At 45.1% G+C, this 19,529-nt stretch overlaps 1 protein-coding gene across 4 annotated transcripts in view; it reads right to left on the bottom strand.

The window, feature by feature from the left end:
- GAK (cyclin G associated kinase) overlaps positions 1-19,529 on the bottom strand; it is a 101,914-nt gene that overhangs the window by 21,615 nt on the left and 60,770 nt on the right. For all 4 annotated transcript variants that reach the window (XM_088461290.1, XM_088461292.1, XM_088461289.1 and 1 more), the window contains exons 16-20: positions 12,825-13,019; positions 2,608-2,725; positions 2,220-2,299; positions 1,328-1,521; positions 806-943 (exon numbers count right to left, since the gene is read on the bottom strand). In XM_088461290.1, the coding sequence (XP_088317416.1) occupies positions 806-943; positions 1,328-1,521; positions 2,220-2,299; positions 2,608-2,725; positions 12,825-13,019 (725 nt within the window). The remainder of the gene's footprint in view (positions 1-805; positions 944-1,327; positions 1,522-2,219; positions 2,300-2,607; positions 2,726-12,824; positions 13,020-19,529) is intronic.

Genomic DNA, 19,529 nt, shown 5'->3' with positions numbered 1-19,529 from the left:
AAAAAAAAAAAGCGTATAAAAATAAAAATCACAGGAAACAGAGATACTATAAATTTGGCTAAGGTAGTAAGCTTGATTAGAAATGAAGATGGAGTTATATCTAATGCTGTTTTGCATTCTACAGTGTGAAGGGCAGATCCAATTGTCCACGAGATTTTTGTTGCTGAAATTAACTGGCCCAAGCTCCAATTAACAGGGCTATGCATGCTCCCAAATTCACGCGCCATGCAATTTGAAAAAAAAAACAAAACTTGTGCGGTAATTTTGCCTGTTAATAGCCACGTTAATGCTGAAGAACAATGGGTAAATCAGTCTATACCTTAAAATAAATATTCGATATCAGTATAGATTACTGGGCAAAATCTAAATATTTGAGGCTCTTAAAGGGTTTCAAATGACAGAACGCATGTTCTGTTGTGAGAAGGTTCCCATTTCTATGACATTGGTTGAATCATACTAATAATTAGTTTAAGAGTTGAGAAATTTTTGCGGTTATTGATAATAACGGGGAAAGCACCAGACTAAACTTGTTTTTTTATAGAACATAAGCAGCGCCAAGTCCATAAATAATGTGAGCACAATCTACGGGATCAGTGTTGATCAAAAACCAACATTTGGAATATATAGAATTCTCAGTAGCTGATTTTAACCTATTGCTGACTATACTAATTGACTGTTAATATTTGAAAACAGGTATTGGGTAAAATTTAAATAAAATGTTCACAAGAGAACAATCATTAGACAACGCATTAATATACTCAAATTACAGGGTTTTAAAACTATTTAAAAATATTTGTATAAGTACCCTGCCATTCAAGAGTTTGAAAGAAGTTATTTTTTGCTTCTGCATCAGAGTTTGGTGGTTCTGGGGAATGTTCTGCTGGGGAGATTTCTGCCTCGTACTGTGCAGTGGATCCCGGCTGCCTCGGTAATTCAGGTTTCCCTGCAAGTGAAAAGTCAAATAAAATAATTAATTATTTGTTTTGCTTGAGTGATTCCCAAACAAATGCAGGGTATGTTGGATTAGTCAGTTTAGATATTATTTTACAGTAGCACTGTGCAAAACAATAAAAAGGACACTCACAAGGATCAATTCTACTACTTTGTTTTCTAACTCACATCGCTTTGTGTGTCTGACATAGGGAAATCAATCTAGTTTGTGTGTGGTTTTGTAGACAAAACTTTCCCCTTAATGCCTTTTAATCAGTCTATACCAGATTCTGTGCCATTTTTACATTCTGCCTCTGCTTTATGGCACTAAATTCCTACTCCTGGCCTCCCCTCCTGCACTCACCCTGCTCAATAAGCTTTAACACAATAGTATTACCAAATTTAGACAGCATTTCCTGTTGTTCTTCTCGACTTGAAAAGAGTATTTTAGGAGTCAACCGCTTGGTGTTGAGATTTTCCCACGGTGGAGTGATGTGTGCAGGCCGGTCTCGAGAAGATACTTCCACATCCAGGTTCACTTGAAACAAATCGGGGTATTTTTCTTGTATGTCACATGCATCCAGATCATACCTACAGTAAGGGTTAACATTAAAACTAGCTAGGCATGAGAGTTTCTACCTACAAAGAGGTGAAAGTCCAATCGTGCATCAAGATGAAGGTTTGTTTTGCTTGTGGTTAGTAGCTGTTTTTTTAATCTATATTACAGCATATAAAAGTCATATAAGGTTACAGAGTACCTGGCTATATAAAAAGAAAAGAAAAGACACATGCATACTATGATTGTGTCAGATACAAGAGAGAACACAACAACAGGAAATGAGACAGCCTCCGGGGAAGAACAGGGTCAGGAGTACATGTAGAGTTAATATAGAAAATATTTAACAGCAAACGTCAGTACAAAAGAGTAGAACACTCAAAGCCACATCAGCTCAAATACAGTTTTCTAAACTAATGCCTGAGTGACACAGCAGCATCAGAACAACGCTCTAAGGACTATTTCATTTCAAGTAAATCATAAATTAAGAAAATTTTCTGCTGCGCGTTATACAGAAGGACCATCACAACATTGATAAGTGGTATTTAGCCAGAGCAAAATGTTTCAGATACAATTAATGGCAATAATCAATCATATATAAAAGAGAACCATTTTGTTTCATTTCACGACAATCCCCTATCAAACTTTGTTTTCGTTTTATAAACCATAATGTAGCATTACTTCGTAAACTCATGTCACTGTATAAAAAATTGCTACATATTTAACTACATACTTCGCAAACTTCACAGTTGTAGCATTTCGAGGCACAAATCCAGTGTGAAACTGAATCTGGAACATCTTCATTGAAGTCATCTAAAATATAAATAATGAGGTCACACGTTAATTAAGAAAATAAAGAGAAACAGTGAATGCAATCAAACAGACCCACAGAAATAGCCAAGCAACGCAAGGAAAATAAAATAAATTAAAGCCATTATATTTGTCAAATTAACATACATATATTTAGAATGGTGCACAATTTTAACCATTAGTTATATAACTATTTGTCTGCAACTTCCCATATTAACTTGGTGGAGTAGTATTATCTTTCTCATTAAAATCTAAACCAATAACGAATCTTTACAAATGACTGCAGTATATAGATGCATAAAAATAATTACCTTAGCTTGTAGTCTGCCACCCAGTGTAGATCTAGCATGATAAATGATTATTAAGACATCGCCCTGTACTGTAACATCTAAAGGAATTTCAGCTCTGCCCTCTTCAACTTTGAAGTCTCTAAAAAAAATAACAAAAAGAAAAAAAAAAAAAAAAATTTCTCCATTCAATCAGCTTTACTAAGATTCAATAAAAGGAAAAACTCATGAGCTTGCCGGATGGAAAGGCGATTAAATTATGCTATAATGTCAGCCCAATCTGACTTCTGGGGCTGCAGCCAATAAAGGGATTTTTGGTTACTTAGCGTTGAATCCTTTTCTCTGAATCAGGCTGGGGGACAGGACACTAGACCATGGGATTGTCGGTTGGGGCTGGAGCAGGCACTTAATGACACTGTAGCTTTAACCCTAGCTCCTGCCCCTTGCAATCCCATCATGCCAGTACTTCTTTAAAAGAGCCCGAAGAGGAGTAGTAGCAGGAGCTGGCTGGCAACTTTCAGCCTGGGGGGCAGACACAAGCAAGTGGCACAGTTTTTCTACTAGCAAAAGCAATGTAAAATTTGGCGTGACATGGTTTCCGTAATGTGCGTGTGGTTTAAATAGCAAATGAAGCATATGAGGGTAAAATTGTTATGACAAAGAGCTATAAATAAATACCATCTATTGTGTGCGTCTCCTGGGGGCTGGGTTGAGCAGCTGTGCACGGCCCTTTGTTCCCCCTTCCTCTAAAACTCTGGCCCTCATTCAGAGGCGTTCGCAAAATGCGAGCGGTCGCTCTGAATGAGGGCGTCCGCTTGTATTTTGAAGTGCGGCCTCCTGGTCGCTAGCTAAGCTGTGGGTTACCACCCACAGCTTTAGCGACCGACCAGGTTGATGGTCAAGACCATCGCAACCATCGGGGCTTGCGATGAGACCCTAAGGTTGGGTTTTGGCAACCACAAGCCCCAGGGAGCTTCCTGCTCTGATCGAGCAGGAAGCTCCTCACTGACATCACTGCTGATGTCAGTGCGGCCGCCCACAAAACGACAGGCGTTCCTTAAGGAACGCCTCTGTTTGTGAAACCACCCCCCCGCCACGCCTACAAAACGAGGCGAGCTGTCGATCACCATCGACAGCCGCCCCTTTTGTAGTGAGTTCCGGAGCGAGAGAATTTCTCTCTCGCACCGGGGCTTGCGCACGCGCAGTGCAGCTGCTGCGCGTGCGCAGGGCCTAAACATTGACCCGCTTGTGAGCGGTCTGAATGAGGTCCTCTGTCCCACAGTGTGTGTGTCTGACCCGGACAAAGCGGGGTGCAATTCATCGATCACAAAACGGGTAGGGTGAATTTCACAGTTAACAAACCGTGCAGGGCGTAGTGCCCTGCTAAAAGTACCTAGTGGGAACACTAATAATATACATACATACATACAGACACATTAAGTCCACACACATGCAGGGGAATGTAATTCAAAGCGATGTTGAATAGCCCCGGGAGGGAGCTCCCGAAGCTATTCAACGCGATGTTTGGTCGGGCTAAAGGATTTCTTCTCGCACCCCCTGGGGATGCGAGGAGAAATCCTACAAAAGTGCCGGCTGGCACTTTAGTCGCAGAATGCTGGTTCTCGCGATTAAATACCTAAGTTAGGTGGCGAGAACCAGCATTCTCCAACGTAACAGCGCGCTGAACTGAATAGCACTGCGAGCTCCCTCCAGGTCCTATTCAGCATCACACTGAATTGAATTCCGCCCATGGACATTATAAAGTACAAAACAACATCCCTCCTTACAAAGTTTATGCCACACTGACACATATAACTTGTATACAAGATATGATAGATAAATAGATAGGATAGATAGATATGAGATAGACAGACACACTATATAAGCCCCACCCTCTACTTACCTGGTTTCTAAAAGTGTAGAGAAGACAGGAAGCATGTTCTCCTGCACTCTGGAGCACTCCTCACCTCTGCCATCACTGTCTCTCTCCTCCCTGGGTGCCATAACACTTCTTATTCATCTCAGCTTCCCTGACAGACTCCCCGATAAGCCCCGCCCCCTTTTTCCACTTTCCAGCCTCTATGGATCCTGGGAATGAACACCTGGCTCCTCATTGGTCGACAGCGGCCATTTCTTTATAGCTTAGTATGGGGGCAGCCATTTTTTATTAGCCTCTTTAACTTGCATCTCACTCGCAGCATAGCTGGTCAGCCCCTGTCAGAGATGAAGCAGTATTCTCTCCCACAGTCAGGCGGCCATCAAATACTAACACTGTACCGGCCCGGGGGGCAGATGGCACCCTGCCCACCAGCCCAGTCCGCCACTGAGTAGCAGGAACCCCATGAAACAGTTTTAGAATAACTAAATCAATCCAGTAGGGAAAAGACCAGTCAAGAAGCAACACCTCGCACGGCTGAGCGTGAGGGAGGGAATGCAGTGTCCCCCAGCCTGATTCAGAGAAAAGGATTCAATGGTAAGTAACCAAAAATCCCTTCTTCTCTTCCATGAAGGCTGGGGGACACTGGACCATAGGACATTCAAAAGCCGCCCCTAGGAGAGGGAACGCTCAGGCTGCCTGACCGGAGAACTGTACGGCCAAGTGGGCGCCGCCGGAGGCTGTACCAGATTCCCGTACCGTGAACCTGTGTTTCCGACGCCCCGCATCATGTTAACCAATAGATCGCAGCCGCCTTAACATAATGCACTGACACCCAGTCTGGTGATGGTCAACCCGTCCCAGACTAGACTGAAACATAACCAAGCTGATTCAACTCGTAAAGGTCTGCTGAGTAGCTGGCCAACCATGCTCCAACGCACCATAAGAACCCGCAGAGAACAGTGAGACACGTCCAAGGAAAACTGCAGATCTCCGCCATCAAGCAGAGCCAGATCATCCCAGTCCCGAGGATTCAACAAAAGAGGAAGTCCCGGAAGGACAACATCCGAAACCAGTTTTGTCTAGAATCGTAAATGTGTATGCACAACCTTCCCTGGAAGACGAGCAAATACGTAGCTATCCAAAGGGAAGGCCATAAGGAAGAACAGCTTCCAAGGAATGGACTGAAATTTTCTGGACTGCAACAACTGCAATTGGAGCCTGTGTGAGAGTCCCAGAAGACTAGATTAATCAAACACAGCTTCACCTGCAGATGAAATGATGGCCAATACGCCGCACCTGCTGCCTACCAGGTTTTGACCCTTGGAAGAAGGGTCAAATGCAGCTGGAAGGAAAATGACAGGACTAAAACCTGTAACGTCCCGAGGCAAAAAAAAAAAAAAAAAAAGAGTCCGTCGGTCTCCCGACCCTTCTGAAGGAAGTCCCTGAAACCTTAAAATAGTTACCCCACAAGAGGTAGAGTTTCCAAAACCGGAGGTAAGCGTGAGATGGAAACAGAGTCCGGATTTGTAGCCCAAAACGCACCCCGGGAGAGAATACACCCCCAGCGTCCTCACTCCCAGGCTCAGAAGCACAGGTGCGAGAGTCCACCAAGGAAGTCCCCTGGTAAAAAAGAGCCTAGGTATAACGAGTCTGGACCAACTGAAAGACACCGCCCCGGGCCCACTGATCTCGGGAGAATATCAGAGTATGGTGACTAGCGCCACCAGCCTGGAGCCACCAGGATTACACTCACTCGGACAACCCGTAACCTGGAGTGAAGGAACAGTGTGGACAGTGGAACCAGAAGCTCTGGATAAATGGTCTATAGAGCACTCAAGGCAGTCACTTGCGGAAGCCTGCGGATACCATCTAAAATTGTGTAGCCTTGAAAATGTGCCGAGAGGCCCTGAAAACCCCCTGAGAGAAACCTGGTTCTGCCTAGGTAGTCCACCTTCCAAAGTCCCACTTCTGGCACGACCATGACACAGAATGGGAACAAAAATTTTTCCATCCCGGGAAGCCAACGGCACCACTGCAGTGCACTGCAGCCTGTCGAAAAACTTACCTATGCCATCACCTGGTCGTTATGCGACCAACTGCGAGTAGCTAGTGAGGATGGACAGGGCCCTTTAGAACGATGGTTTGGAGCTTGAGCACATCGGACAGCAGAACCACTATGGACGGTGCCCTAAGGCCTCAGAGGAGAAAACCAACTTCCCGTCACCTCAGCAGAGGCGACTCGTGGCTGTGGCCCCAATGAGCCCATTTGGAAGGACCAAGGAGTGGAACTGTAGGAGAACGTAAACCTTCGACCAATGGAGAGTAACACGTACTGCTGTACCGAATGGGAAAAGAGACGAGAAGAATGCCCCGCAATCCTGTAAAGATTGGAGAAAAACACAATGGGACTCCCATAAGTACAACCTGGTGTACTGAATGGTTTCAAGGTGGAGAGCAACCCGCCCGACCGCCAACTGTTCAACATGGTCCCTGGACGAGGCACCGACTGCCCCATTGAGACCAAGAACGGTAGGGTCCAAGCATTGTCCGTCGCAAGACACCACCACTGGAGAGAGGTGTCGAGGGCTACACCCAGCACTGAAGGCACCGTCACGGAAGCCAGGAAGGTCTTGCTAACTCGGGATACAGCCCTGATCAGAAAGCACTTGCAACAAGCGACCGGAGAAGGTCCGTAACTCTGAAGCAGAGGTATTCTACACAGCAGTTTGTGGTACCTGCTGTGCACGTTATGCGTGGCAGCACTGTGCAATCAAGTGGAGCCCAGGCGCTACCAAACAGTAAGGTCCGGAAAAGACACGGAACAGAGTCAAGTACCTACTGATGGAAGAAGGACGACCTGCCTCAAACGGAAGCCGAAAGACACACGTTCCCGAACGGTAGCGAGGAGGTCTTTGTGCTCTGGATCCCGGAACGAAGAGAGTTCATCCAACTGAACTAACCATCCCCTTGTGCTCAAGACACAAAGAGCAAACAGTGGCTGGAATTAGCCAGTCGGCCTGAGGACCGGGATTACCAATATGTTGCTGACAAGGAGCAACCGCTCTACTATGCGCAAGTGTACTGGTTATATCTAGAGAGACACTCCGTTAGGCCCTAGGCTTCAATGGAGCTTGTCCCCCCTAACAGAGTGTGACTAGAAAGTCTGTCTCCCAAGAAACGAACACTTGCTGGGGAAGAAGCGGCTTGAGAAAGCCTGACCGTCCAAGGACACACTGCCCTGTAAAAGGGGAGAAAACTTGACACTGCGGACCTCACCCTTGGGGATGGCCACTGACAGAGAAAATTCCTTACCAAACCGTTGATAGTGTAAGGAACAACCCGGCAAAGAACACGTATGCTAAGGGTAGAGTAAAAGCCAAAATGGCCGCAGCTGACAACTCGGAAGCTGCTTGTGCGAATGTAGAAGGGAATCCCAGGACGAATCAATGGAAAGCCCCGTGACTAAGTCGGTAACAGTATTGTTCATAGCTCACGCCACCCTGCCAAGGCTGGATAACGACCTCAGAGTCTATTAAACCAGACCTTAGACCGCTCTGCAATGTCTAGCTAGCAAATCCACCGCGGATGCTGATCGGTCTAAATTTCTACTACCCCGACCACCGTGGTAGGTTTTTTTTCTTGGGTAGTCGATCTGGTGAAAGCCACAGTATAAGGGATAGCGATTCCTAAGCCTCCCTGAAGAGACTGGAGACAGACCCTTGGACAGACCCAGAGCAACAGTATGAAAATCCACAACTAAAAACCCGGCAACCAAGTGGTGCGCAGCAGCAAAGAGGTGGAAAGGACAGGCGATCCTATTTGTTCGAGACTGGGCAAGTCTGCGCATGGTCTTTCCTTCGGAAGCTGCTAATGGGGGCCCCCCACCTGCACTTCGCACTGCAGAGGATTCCCTCCAAATAGATGAATGACATAGGTAGTGAAGGTGCACACTGCAACTCCAGAACCCGAGCGGGACATATCTTGCTGGGAAGTTAACTCTATAGAGGGAACAAAGCCCTTGGCAGAGATGAGGAAAAACGAATTGCCCTTGATCTTCACCAGCAGCACTAGGCATACACCGACCCGCTGAGCGATGCTGCCCACGCAGTTCTGCTCCTGAGCACTTCTGCCCACGCAGTACACCAGCTGCCTACACCAGATTCAGTATATTTTTGGAGTGTGGAAACTGGAGCACCCGGAGGAAACCCACGCAGGGACAGGGAGAACATACAAACCCCACACAATTAGGGCCGAAGTGGAAAATGAACCCACGACCTCAGTGCTGTGAGGCAGTAATGCTAACCATTACACCATCTGTGCTGTCCTTCCTATACATGCAAGGGCCACTGCTCGTTACCTCACACATGGGAGTAAACAGCGGCCCAGATACAGCAAAATACCACTCAACACAGCTAGGGCCGCAGCAGGAATCAAACCCACACCGCCGTGTGGCGAGGTCGCAACGCCAACCATCACCTCCATGTCATTAGGGTAGCGGTTACTGTTCAACGCCATCAGTCACCTATACATAGAGGGGAAATCTAAACCTGTGGCGATACATAGAGGGGGCGTATCAGATACTAAACTGATAAGAACCAATATAGACACCCAAGTTAAATCTGTGGGATTTGATCTTATGACCATTTGCTTACAGAGTGGTGTGCTTAACTTGGTGAGCCACCACCCGATTTACAATATGTATTAAAGAAAACAGGTACCCAATAGTTAGCAAAGGAAAACCGGGTTACACAGTGTTAATACAGACAAAAGGGTACTTTATCCATCCAGGGGACCCACATCACTGTAGCAAGGGAGAGGAGTTGTGCAGGCGAATGCAGCAGCCCAGGCAGGTGCATGACTCATCCCGGCTTTCTGCTGTCGTTGCTGGAGGGGAGATTAGCGTTGGAAGCTCCGCCCCCACCAATCACCACTATACCCTTGAACAAAGTAGTTCCCCTTGCGAGCGGAAAACTCCGTTTAAGCCTGGCTGATTCGGGGAGACTGTGGCATACGCGCTCCCTATGTGAGGAGAGCAGCTGCAAAAAGAAGCCCAACACACTTTAATGCGAAGGGAAGGCCGGCAGCTACAGGCTCCGCCCCCCTATGCTGCGGCTTGTACTGACAAGTGCTACTCCCGTCTGGGAAAAGCACTTGTGTTGCTCAACCAGAGCTGCCTGTGAGGGCACGCTTCCGTAATGGAGCCGCCCTCATGAAACCCGCAAGATGGCGACGCCATCTGGGACAACACTGCCGCCCTGCACCCTCTAAAAGGTTGTGAGCGGGCACTGTCCCCAGGTCCAAACGTTCTCTCAGAAAAACCGGAGTGCTCCGTGGGGGGTCCCACCGATGCGCACCCTCCTGCGCAGCAGCTACATAGCGTTGAGATGTACCACAGCTCCCATAGCTAGTCGCACTCACACTGTGCACTGCTACAAGCAGCGCACAGTACCTCAAATAGAAAGAAAATATTTTTTTTTTAAAACAAACATAAGCTACCTACATGGGCTGCGTAGCAGCCCATCCAAAACGTGCCCCATCTCCTCAGGCACTTAAAGACGACTAGCGTGATGTGAATGCAGGGAGGGAGGAGCTAGGGTTAAAGCTACAGTGTCATTAAGTGCCTGCTCCAGCCCCAACTGACAATCCCATGGTCCAGTGTCCCCCAGCCTTGATGGAAGAGAAACGGGCTAATAGCATGCAATGCTGAACGTAGATTCCAGATTATCTGCAATCTGCGTATGCGTAGGACCCGTTCTGCTCATGTGATCGACGCAGCCCCTGCTATGCTTCTGCCTAATTAACTGACACAGGCGTTTAAGGGGCGGTGCGGAGGTGGGGACAATGTGTCGCCCCCGGTTCCCGGGAGTGGCAAGGCCGCGATGGTTATCCCAGCCTGCGACCTCGGTCATACTGCTGCGATTGCAAGTGTCAGACACCTCTTGCTTCATTTGTATATTTGCAAAGATGGAATTGCAAAGCTGCTTTCGTGCAAAATACCCCCAGCACCACAAATGGGTTGAACACACTGAAGTACCCCCAGTTCATATTATGTAACAGAACCCATAGTTCATATGAATCCGCAGTGCTCTCTACATGATTGCTCCAGTGCCCTGTTAATCCGACACTACTGGCGGGATTACGTTATACTGATTTACTCCTGAACCACTGGAAACCCACACTTAGAACATTGAACATCCTATACAGGATTCCAGTTCTTTATAAGAAGATGCATATGTTTCCAGGTGCCATTAATTTTCCTTTGCAGCATTACCTTAAACAAGATGTAAACATAAGAAACATTAAAATAACAATCGGTTTTACTGGCATTCTGATAGAAAATTCTATGAAGAGCAGGTGAACAACTCACAAGTAGTCTGATGGCGCATCTACAGCTACTTAAGATAACCAACCAGGATCAGAGAAATAAATTCCTGGGCGGGTTGGTCAGTATTCCCTAACAGCCTTGAAGAAAAGCACAAAAATCGCATTTCCTCTTCAACTGCCGAAGACACAGACAGTAGGATGCCGAAAAGCCATCCTCAACTGGAGGGGAGGAATGTCTAAGAATGAATAGCTGTCTAGAGAAAGGTCCTGTCCAAAGGTGTCACTGCTACTTTGTGACAGCTCTGCAATCTAGTTATCAATGTTCATGACAATCTGCCTAAGTAGGACCCATCACCATAGTTGAATGTTGAGTCAGCCCAGGGGAAACATGTACCCCATCACAGAATAAACCTTATGGATTGCCATCTTCACCTAGTTGGAAATCAACTCATACACTACACAGCATCTCTTCCTATGACTATTATAAGTTTGGGACTGATACATCAAAGTGTGCTGCTTTGCTAGAATTGTGTGGGCAGAAGGATGACATCAACAAAGGTATTGTAGATTCAGAGGAGAAACACAATGGAACAGAATGAAAGGACTCAAGGGGAGCACACTGCAGGATATTTGGAATCAGGGTCATGTCACACAGAGATAAAGAGCAACTGAAAGACAGCCAAACAAAAATATGAACTGAAAAGACTGTGGAACAATTACTGCATTCTAGGTCTTTGCATCTGGTGCCATAAAAGGGAAGCTTGCAATTTAGATAAGCTGCCAGTAGATTGATTCTAAATGCCAGGCACCTGTGAAGCCATATCCAGTGGGCAATGGAGACAGACATGAGTCGCAGGACATTAAATTTACCTGGTTCAAGAGACTACATGCTTTAGGCACAGATGTACAGAAATTGCCCCCTAATCCAGAAGACCACTATAGCGATTTCCTACCACACAGATACCTAGAAGCGTTCCCTGCTGCTACATTGGAGAGGTCCATCCACCACCTCTCACAAGAGATCAACTTATGAGATAACATTGTATCATAACAACAGAACTGCCTTTTAAAGAGAGTGTATGTGCAAATACGTGCATGGCACAGATTCCTGGCTCAAGGCCAAAGTCCTCACCCTCCTCAAATATAGGAAAGCCTACAAAAAAAAAAAAAAGTCTCCATAGAGGCCATAAGTTTAATGAAGATTCACTCAGCTGACAAAAGGTCCAAATGGACTACCTGAAACTGGAGTAAGCTCCTTATCAAGCAAAGAAAGTACTGGTGATCCTTCCATATGAGAATATGAATCCTTGAAATCCAGGGATACTAAAAATTAGAACGTGTTCAGCTCAGCTGACTATGTTAATCTGAGACAGTGCAGGTACCTGCAACATCCTGGACCCCATAAATGGTTAAAGAAAAGCAGGTCTCTGGTTCCCTGGAACCAATGAGATGAAGAAACTGTTCAGCAGGAGCTGCACTTGTGTGCCCCGATAAGTAATCAGAAGAACTCACAAGCTTTAGAATGATCCAATTTAGAAGTTCAAAAGGCTTCTTTTTAGGCCACACGGACACATGGGCTGTTCCTGAAATTTGACTTAATCCATGAAAGTCAGGGTCTGTGTTGAAGTGAAATTGCTGGATTGCCAGGAACACCATTGGAACAATTTGCCAATGAATTAAATATAGCTATAAAGGCTGTCAGTCGACTGCATTTTTAAACAGATTTCAAGAGTACTTCGTGATCATTTGTGGACCTACAAAACGATTTATAATCAGTATTGGTATTAATTAGACAAACTGGTTGACAAAATCACCACATCAATGGCCAGCTTTATCAAAGACAGAAGAAACAAATCTCTAATGCTAGTACTACTGTTGAAAATACTCTAAGGTGCGGTGCTCTGCACACAGGATGGACAAAAATGGAACAAAGACAAACACCTCCCATGCAGCTCTCCCTGGAAATGAGACAAATTTGCACCTCCTGAATTGGATCATGCTACAATTTTACTTCTGTAACACATAAATGCACACTTACCTCATTTTATCATATTCTTGTGATGTAGTAGCCACTCTCTCATCCCCGACATACACTTCACAGAAAGGTCGGCAGCCGCTGCGCAGCTTGCTGAATAGAGGCACCGGAGTCATATTTATCGCCTTGATGAGAATCGGCTTACTATGAGGTATGATTGGCTCCTCTGCCATCATGTCACACATGTATTCTATGTACCTGAAATTATAGATGATTACCAATATTCTTTAAACATATCAAGCAGGTTATATCCTACATTACATGGTAATTCATACTGTAGGAATATCTTAATCATGCAAAATGTATTCTTTTTAAAATTATAATCGTGGCCAGGCAATGGCTGAGTGTTATAGTTCAGCTTAATGTATATGTACAGAGACCTATTACCCAGAAAGGAAAAAGGCAAATAATTGCTACTGCTCGATTTTATCACAGACATGGAGATCCAGCATCTCCTCTTACAGAGATGACTAATGCTAAACCATTTCATTAGAAGACAAATGTCAGGGGGCGTATGGGGAAAGAAAGGGGACATTTTAAATGAAAATCAGTATATCTTGGGCACAGTGATACAAAAAAAGAAAACCCCAATATTTATTACAACTGAAGCATAAAGTGCTACAATTTCAACAGAGTGACTTATTATGTAGAAAAATACGAGTAGAATCTAATGATAATTTTACATGGGTCACGCAATTTAATACTCTGTCCCCTGAGATTAATACCATCAGTAAAAGATTGTGGCACCTTGTGCAGACAGATAAGGATTTGGGTCTACAGAACCAATCATTACGTGCCTGCTATTCTAGAGGTAGGAACCTTAGAAACTTACTAGTGAAGACTGACATCACTGGTATGGGTGATAATGTAGTTAGGAATGTCCCCCCTAGGAAATTGGGGTGTTTCAGATGTCTATGTGTCACGTGTAGATACATGTTGGCTGGCGATACATTTTACCATCCTCACTCGGGTAAGATTCTCCATATTAGGCATCATCTTACATTTGAATCCATGTCTGTGATCTACCAGATTTTGTGTCCTTGTGGTCTTACCTATATAGGTAAGACCTCTAGGAAATTCAAGGAACGCATGGGTGTCCATAGGTCTTCTATTCGTATTGCACTCACCAAAGGGGTGAGTGATCAACCTGTGGCTCGCCACTTTATTGAGGCAGGTCACAATCTTTCTTGTTTAAAATACAGGATGATCGACCATGTGCCCGCCCCTGCAAGAGGGGGTGACAGGGGCCGTATGTTATTGAGACGTGAGGCTTTGTGGATCCATTTCCTGGATGTGATCGCTCCTAAGGGTCTTAATGAGGTGCTACCAGTTGCGTGTCTTAACTAAATATCAGATGCTTTAAGCATAAAAATTTTCAGGGGCACGACAGCATGAGTTATGTTACTGTTCTTATATGTCATATGTATATAGATGGTTTGGTTTGGGTTGCACACAGCATTATACTGGCAGGAGCCGCTAACATATTGATGTGTTTAAATGCCTAGAATGCATCCACTGTGCTGTTTTCAACTGCATTGTTTATGTTTATGTATATCTCCATGGTGATGGCCGTGTCTCTCACTAACAGCGACTGCAGCCTGCTGTGGCTGACGTCATGAATGTGCGCAGAGACCCGCTCTGGGCGGGAGCGCGATGCACTGGGTGTCATTTGTTGTATGATAAAGTATAAGGTAAGGTGTCTGTGTTTGTTCTGTATATACCTGACGAAAATCTTAAAGATTGAAACGTTGTATGCAACCCGCTGTGTTGTAGTTACTGCAGCTTCCATAGCTCTGAGTGCCGCACTTATGTTTATTGTCATTACCTCTGGCTGTGAGGGCACCGGGCGCAGTTATTTTTGTACATGAGTGCCGGACCAGTGTGTTAATTTGTGTGTGTATATATATATATATATATATATATATTACACACACAAATTAACACACTGGTCCGGCACTCATGTACAAAATGTATATATATATATATATACTCATGTATATATATATTACACACATATACACAAATTAGATAATATGTAACCAAGGTTTGGGAGTATATATGTATACATGGTGTGTGTACATTATATGTAATTACACAAGCAAAAGTGACCCATTCACTAAGCACTAAAAGGTATGTTGTAAGCAGATTAATGAGGACATTGTGTATTGTGTGCAGCAGTCCTGTATTACTGATTTGCCTGTGAGGTGATTGGTTGCAAAATGGATGTAATTTACTTTAATAAAAAAAACAGGATTTTGGTACTTACCGATAAATCCCTTTCTCCGATTCCACAGGGGACACTGGAGTTCAAGACAGTGGGGTATAGACGGTGGTAGAGCAGAGCCTGGCACTTTAAATAATTCTGAAGTGTGACTGGCTCCTCCCCCTCTATGCCCCATCAGCCCCAGTTTAAGAACTGAGCCCGAGAGGAGACGGTAGACAACAGGAAAATGAAGAGAAGGAGAAGACCACAGAACGGAACAATACCAACTGAAGAAGAACAGAGGAACCCACTGCAGGGAACACATGCAGTCACACAACTAGATAAGGACCCAACACAACGGCAGGAACGCAGCGCTGGGCGGGCGTCCAGTGTCCCCTGTGGAATCGGAGAATGGGATTTATCGGTAAGTACCAAAATCCTGTTTTCTCCTTCATCCACTAGGGGACACTGGAGTTCAAGACAGTGGGTACGTCCCAAAGCCAACCTCCCGGGTGGGAAGCGCGGAGAACTTGCCGACCTTTCGGCCAACCGAAACAGGGACAGCCCAAGACTGGAGGCATGTCGTAGAGCCAGGAGACAATCAGAGCTCCTCGCTGAACAGTCACAGACATTCCACAACTTACAGCGTAAATTCAATGGAATACGGCTAGAGAGAGTACCCGCAGATGAGAAGCATCAGAACACCGTAAGCTCAGCCAAAAACAGACCAAGCAAGACCGTTGGGAGCAGAAAACCCCAACTAGAATCCATAGAATGGCAGTAACAGGAGAACAAAACTCGAGAAAACCGTACCAGCGACAACTACAGGAAGCTGCAACAGTCTCAGACAGCAGAATCCCAGCACTGCGGGACATCATATAGATAAAAGTATAATGAGACCAATATACAGAGACAGAGCTGAACCTGTCCACAGACTCCTAACAAAGCAAACAAGGAGGCAAGAGTCACGACTTAACAGTCGCCCTGAACCATTCTCGAGGTCCAACAACTAAAGGGTTGGTAACCAGTGGAAGGTTAGACCATAGAAGTTGTCAACGAGTGGAGATCCCACTGGGCATGAGGCAGAGGCGGATACGAGAGGATTGAGACTACAATTCCTTCCAGTGGGTCAGACGGCAGTACCACCCATCCTGTCAAACAGCAGACAACTTCCTACATGATGGTAGAGTGTAATCAGTACCAACTACTGGCCTGAACATAGTATAAAAACACCCAGGATACCCTTAGCAGAAAAAGAGCACGGATGCCACCTCCACCCAGGGAGAGCTACCAATATAGGGAAGTATCCCATCCGCAAGGCTAAAGCACTAGGACAACTATGAAGGTACCATTGAGGTACCCGTCAGTGAGATGAAGTTATCAACAGATACTGAACAGGAAACAAACCAGGCCCCCTGTATGGAACATAGAGACTGTCACACTTTATAGTAAAGATGTGCATTAGCCCATAGATGTACTTCAGTCCATAACCCCAACAGATTCCAGTAGAATAGGGTCACAAATCTCAATGTTGCAATTATGCACCCACACACCAGGAAAGCTCTAAAGTGTACAGCCAACTGATTTAAAAGAACTGAAGGCTGCTAGGACAGCAGCTAGGGTGCGTAAGAGAGAACAACAGCTATGTCAGGATGCATGAAAAAGAAAGCATCTTCCGAGGCATTAGTGGGGTAAGCCCGCTTACCTGTGAGCGCCCAGAAGCCCTCTGGACGCTATGTAGGATGTCACTGACCTTATTCATCTCACAGCAAACCACCACGTCAGGTACAGAGAGTAGCCTCAGTGGGCAAAGATCAATGCTCTACAGCACGGACTTCAGTCTGGAGATGCTGCAGAAGAAAATACTGTAGAAACTAGCAAATTGTTAATGGAGAAAAGAAGGTCGTACAACAGGACGCTATACCTGAGCCTGTTCCATTAGGGATATGTATCCATATAGAAATTACACATACCCCAAAAACGGTCTGCTAGTGTATCCTTACATTAACACTTATAATGGTGAATTGTGTATTACGCCCACAATCTGATACAACCCAGGCCAGACCCTGCCCTAAGCCTCATGTAAATTAACTAAATAAGCCATGAGGATGGAATAGATCCTGGATTCTCTATGTACTGATAGGAAGTGTACCCAAGGGACCTTCAGATACCTATTTTATTGAGATATGCGACAAGACAATAATATAAGGTACCAGAATCTATATTGAGAAAGGTACCTGTACATAGAGATAGAATGCGTTAATTATCCCAAGTAAAGAAGAGATATCTGTAGTGATAACGCCAGTCAAGGCCAAAAACAGATTTCTCCAATTATTAGGAAAATTCATACAAGGAATGGGAATATATCAGTATATATACACATACACACACATAAACATAGCTGCATGAAAAGGCAAACTCTTTGAAAGGAAGAGTTAGTACCGACATAGTAAGTCACTTGTCAAACTCCTGCACCAGGAGATCAGCACGCTACATTATATTATAATATATATATATATACACATATATATATATATATATATATATATATACATATATATATATACATATATACACATATATATATACACACACACACATATCCCGCACCAGGAGATCAGCATGCTATAACTATATATACACACATTGCATTCCTAGTGTCTTACAAGTTTGTTACTAAGTGCGCCCTAGAGTGTAGTTGTAATTAATAGGTCCCCCGAAGTGGACGCCGTAGATATAGACTAACGGAAATAGGACTATAACCCGAGGCGGGTGTAAGTACATATCCTTATATACATGTGTGGACAAACAGGAAGGCCCCAGGACATGTATAGAGTCCATACTAAAAGCAATGCCGTAGGAGTCTGTGACTATCCTATGTAAGCTGCAGAATATGACTCTAATCTATAGAGCCACCATATAATATGTATGGATATAACCGACAGCTTCTGGTAAACCCTGGCAGGTTTCCAGATGTGGAATAATATGTATCTTAATGAATGTGGAAGTATAGGCATACCTACACATATCCATAATTATATACATATACACACACCACCCAATCCCTAGGGAGAGATAGTGTAAAGCGGAGTTATAGAACAAACTACCAGATCAGGAGAGTCCAGCCTCCCATCGCAGCATCCTCTTTAAATATGCTAGGTATCAGACATAAAACTGAGAAGAACATATCCTACCCCTGCTTTAATGGTAAGGATAAGAAGCAATATTATATATATATATATATATATATATATATATATACACACACACACACATATATATAATATGAGATATGGTAAGAACTTACCCTTGTTATCTCTATTTCTACGAAGTCCATAGGGTTCCACAGGATACCTTGGGGGTATAGGTGTGACGTCAGTCGCAGGGCACCAAAGAGTTAAGCTTTCAGCCTCCCAGGATGCACTAGGTCCCCCTCCTATACCCCGCCCCCGGGCCAAGGCACCTCAGTTAGTTACCAAGCCATAGGCCGGAGGAGGAGAAGGAAGAGAGAGAACAAAGATCTGGACACATACAAGAATCACATTCTCACCAGAGGGAGACGGAAAACCGGTGACCAGAGCAAAGCCCATCTGCAGCACAGGTGCGACAGGGCGGGAGTCCTGTGGAACCCTATGGACTTCGTAGAAATAGAGATAACAAGGGTAAGTTCTTACCATATCTCATATTTTCTACTTCAGGGTCCATAGGGTATCCACAGGATACCTTGGGGATGTCCCAAAGCAGTATCCTTTAAGGGTGGGGACGCTCCTGTGCAGAAAGGAGAATCCGCTGCCCGAAGGAAGCATCCTGAGAGGCGAAGGTGTCAAACCTGTAATACCTCACGAAGGTATGGACAGAAGACCACGTAGCAGCCTTGCAGATCTGAACTGCCGAGGCACCACGTCGAGCTGCCCACGAAGGACCCACAGACCTAGTGGAATGAGCCTTCAGAGAAGGAGGGACCGGTAGGCCTTCATGAAGATAAGCTTCAGAAATAGCCATACGGATCCAGGCTGCCAAAGTTTGCTTTGAAGCAGGCCAACCCTTTTTACGGAAGCCATAGAGGACAAACAAAGCGTCCGACTTCCTAAACGAAGAAGTGCGGTCAACATAAGTCCTTAAGGCCCGCACAACATCCAAAGAGGCCTCACCCACGGAAAGACCCGGTGAGTTAAAGGCCGGAACAACTATTTCCTCGTTAACATGAAACTGGGAAACAACTTTGGGAAGAAACTCGGGCCGAGTGCGGAGCACTGCCCTGTTCCCATAAAAAACCAAGAAAGGGGGTCTACAAGAAAGAGCCCCTAACTCAGAAACACGTCTGGCCGAAGCAATGGCCAGAAGGAAAACAGTCTTAGCTGTTAGCCATTTAAGATCCACTGAGCCCAGTGGTTCAAACGGCGGTCCTTGGAGAGCCCTCAGGACCACAGCCAAATCCCAAGGCGCCACAGGTGGAACAAAGGGCGGCTGAATAACAGGGACAGTAATAAAGCTGACAGTTTAGA

This window comes from Taudactylus pleione, unplaced genomic scaffold (genome assembly GCF_031769625.1).
Source record: "Taudactylus pleione unplaced genomic scaffold, aTauple2 ptg001032l, whole genome shotgun sequence".
Taxonomy (NCBI): Eukaryota; Metazoa; Chordata; class Amphibia; order Anura; family Myobatrachidae; genus Taudactylus; species Taudactylus pleione.
The sequence above is the reverse complement of the archived record's forward strand: the minus strand, read 5'-3'. Positions and strand labels throughout refer to the sequence as shown.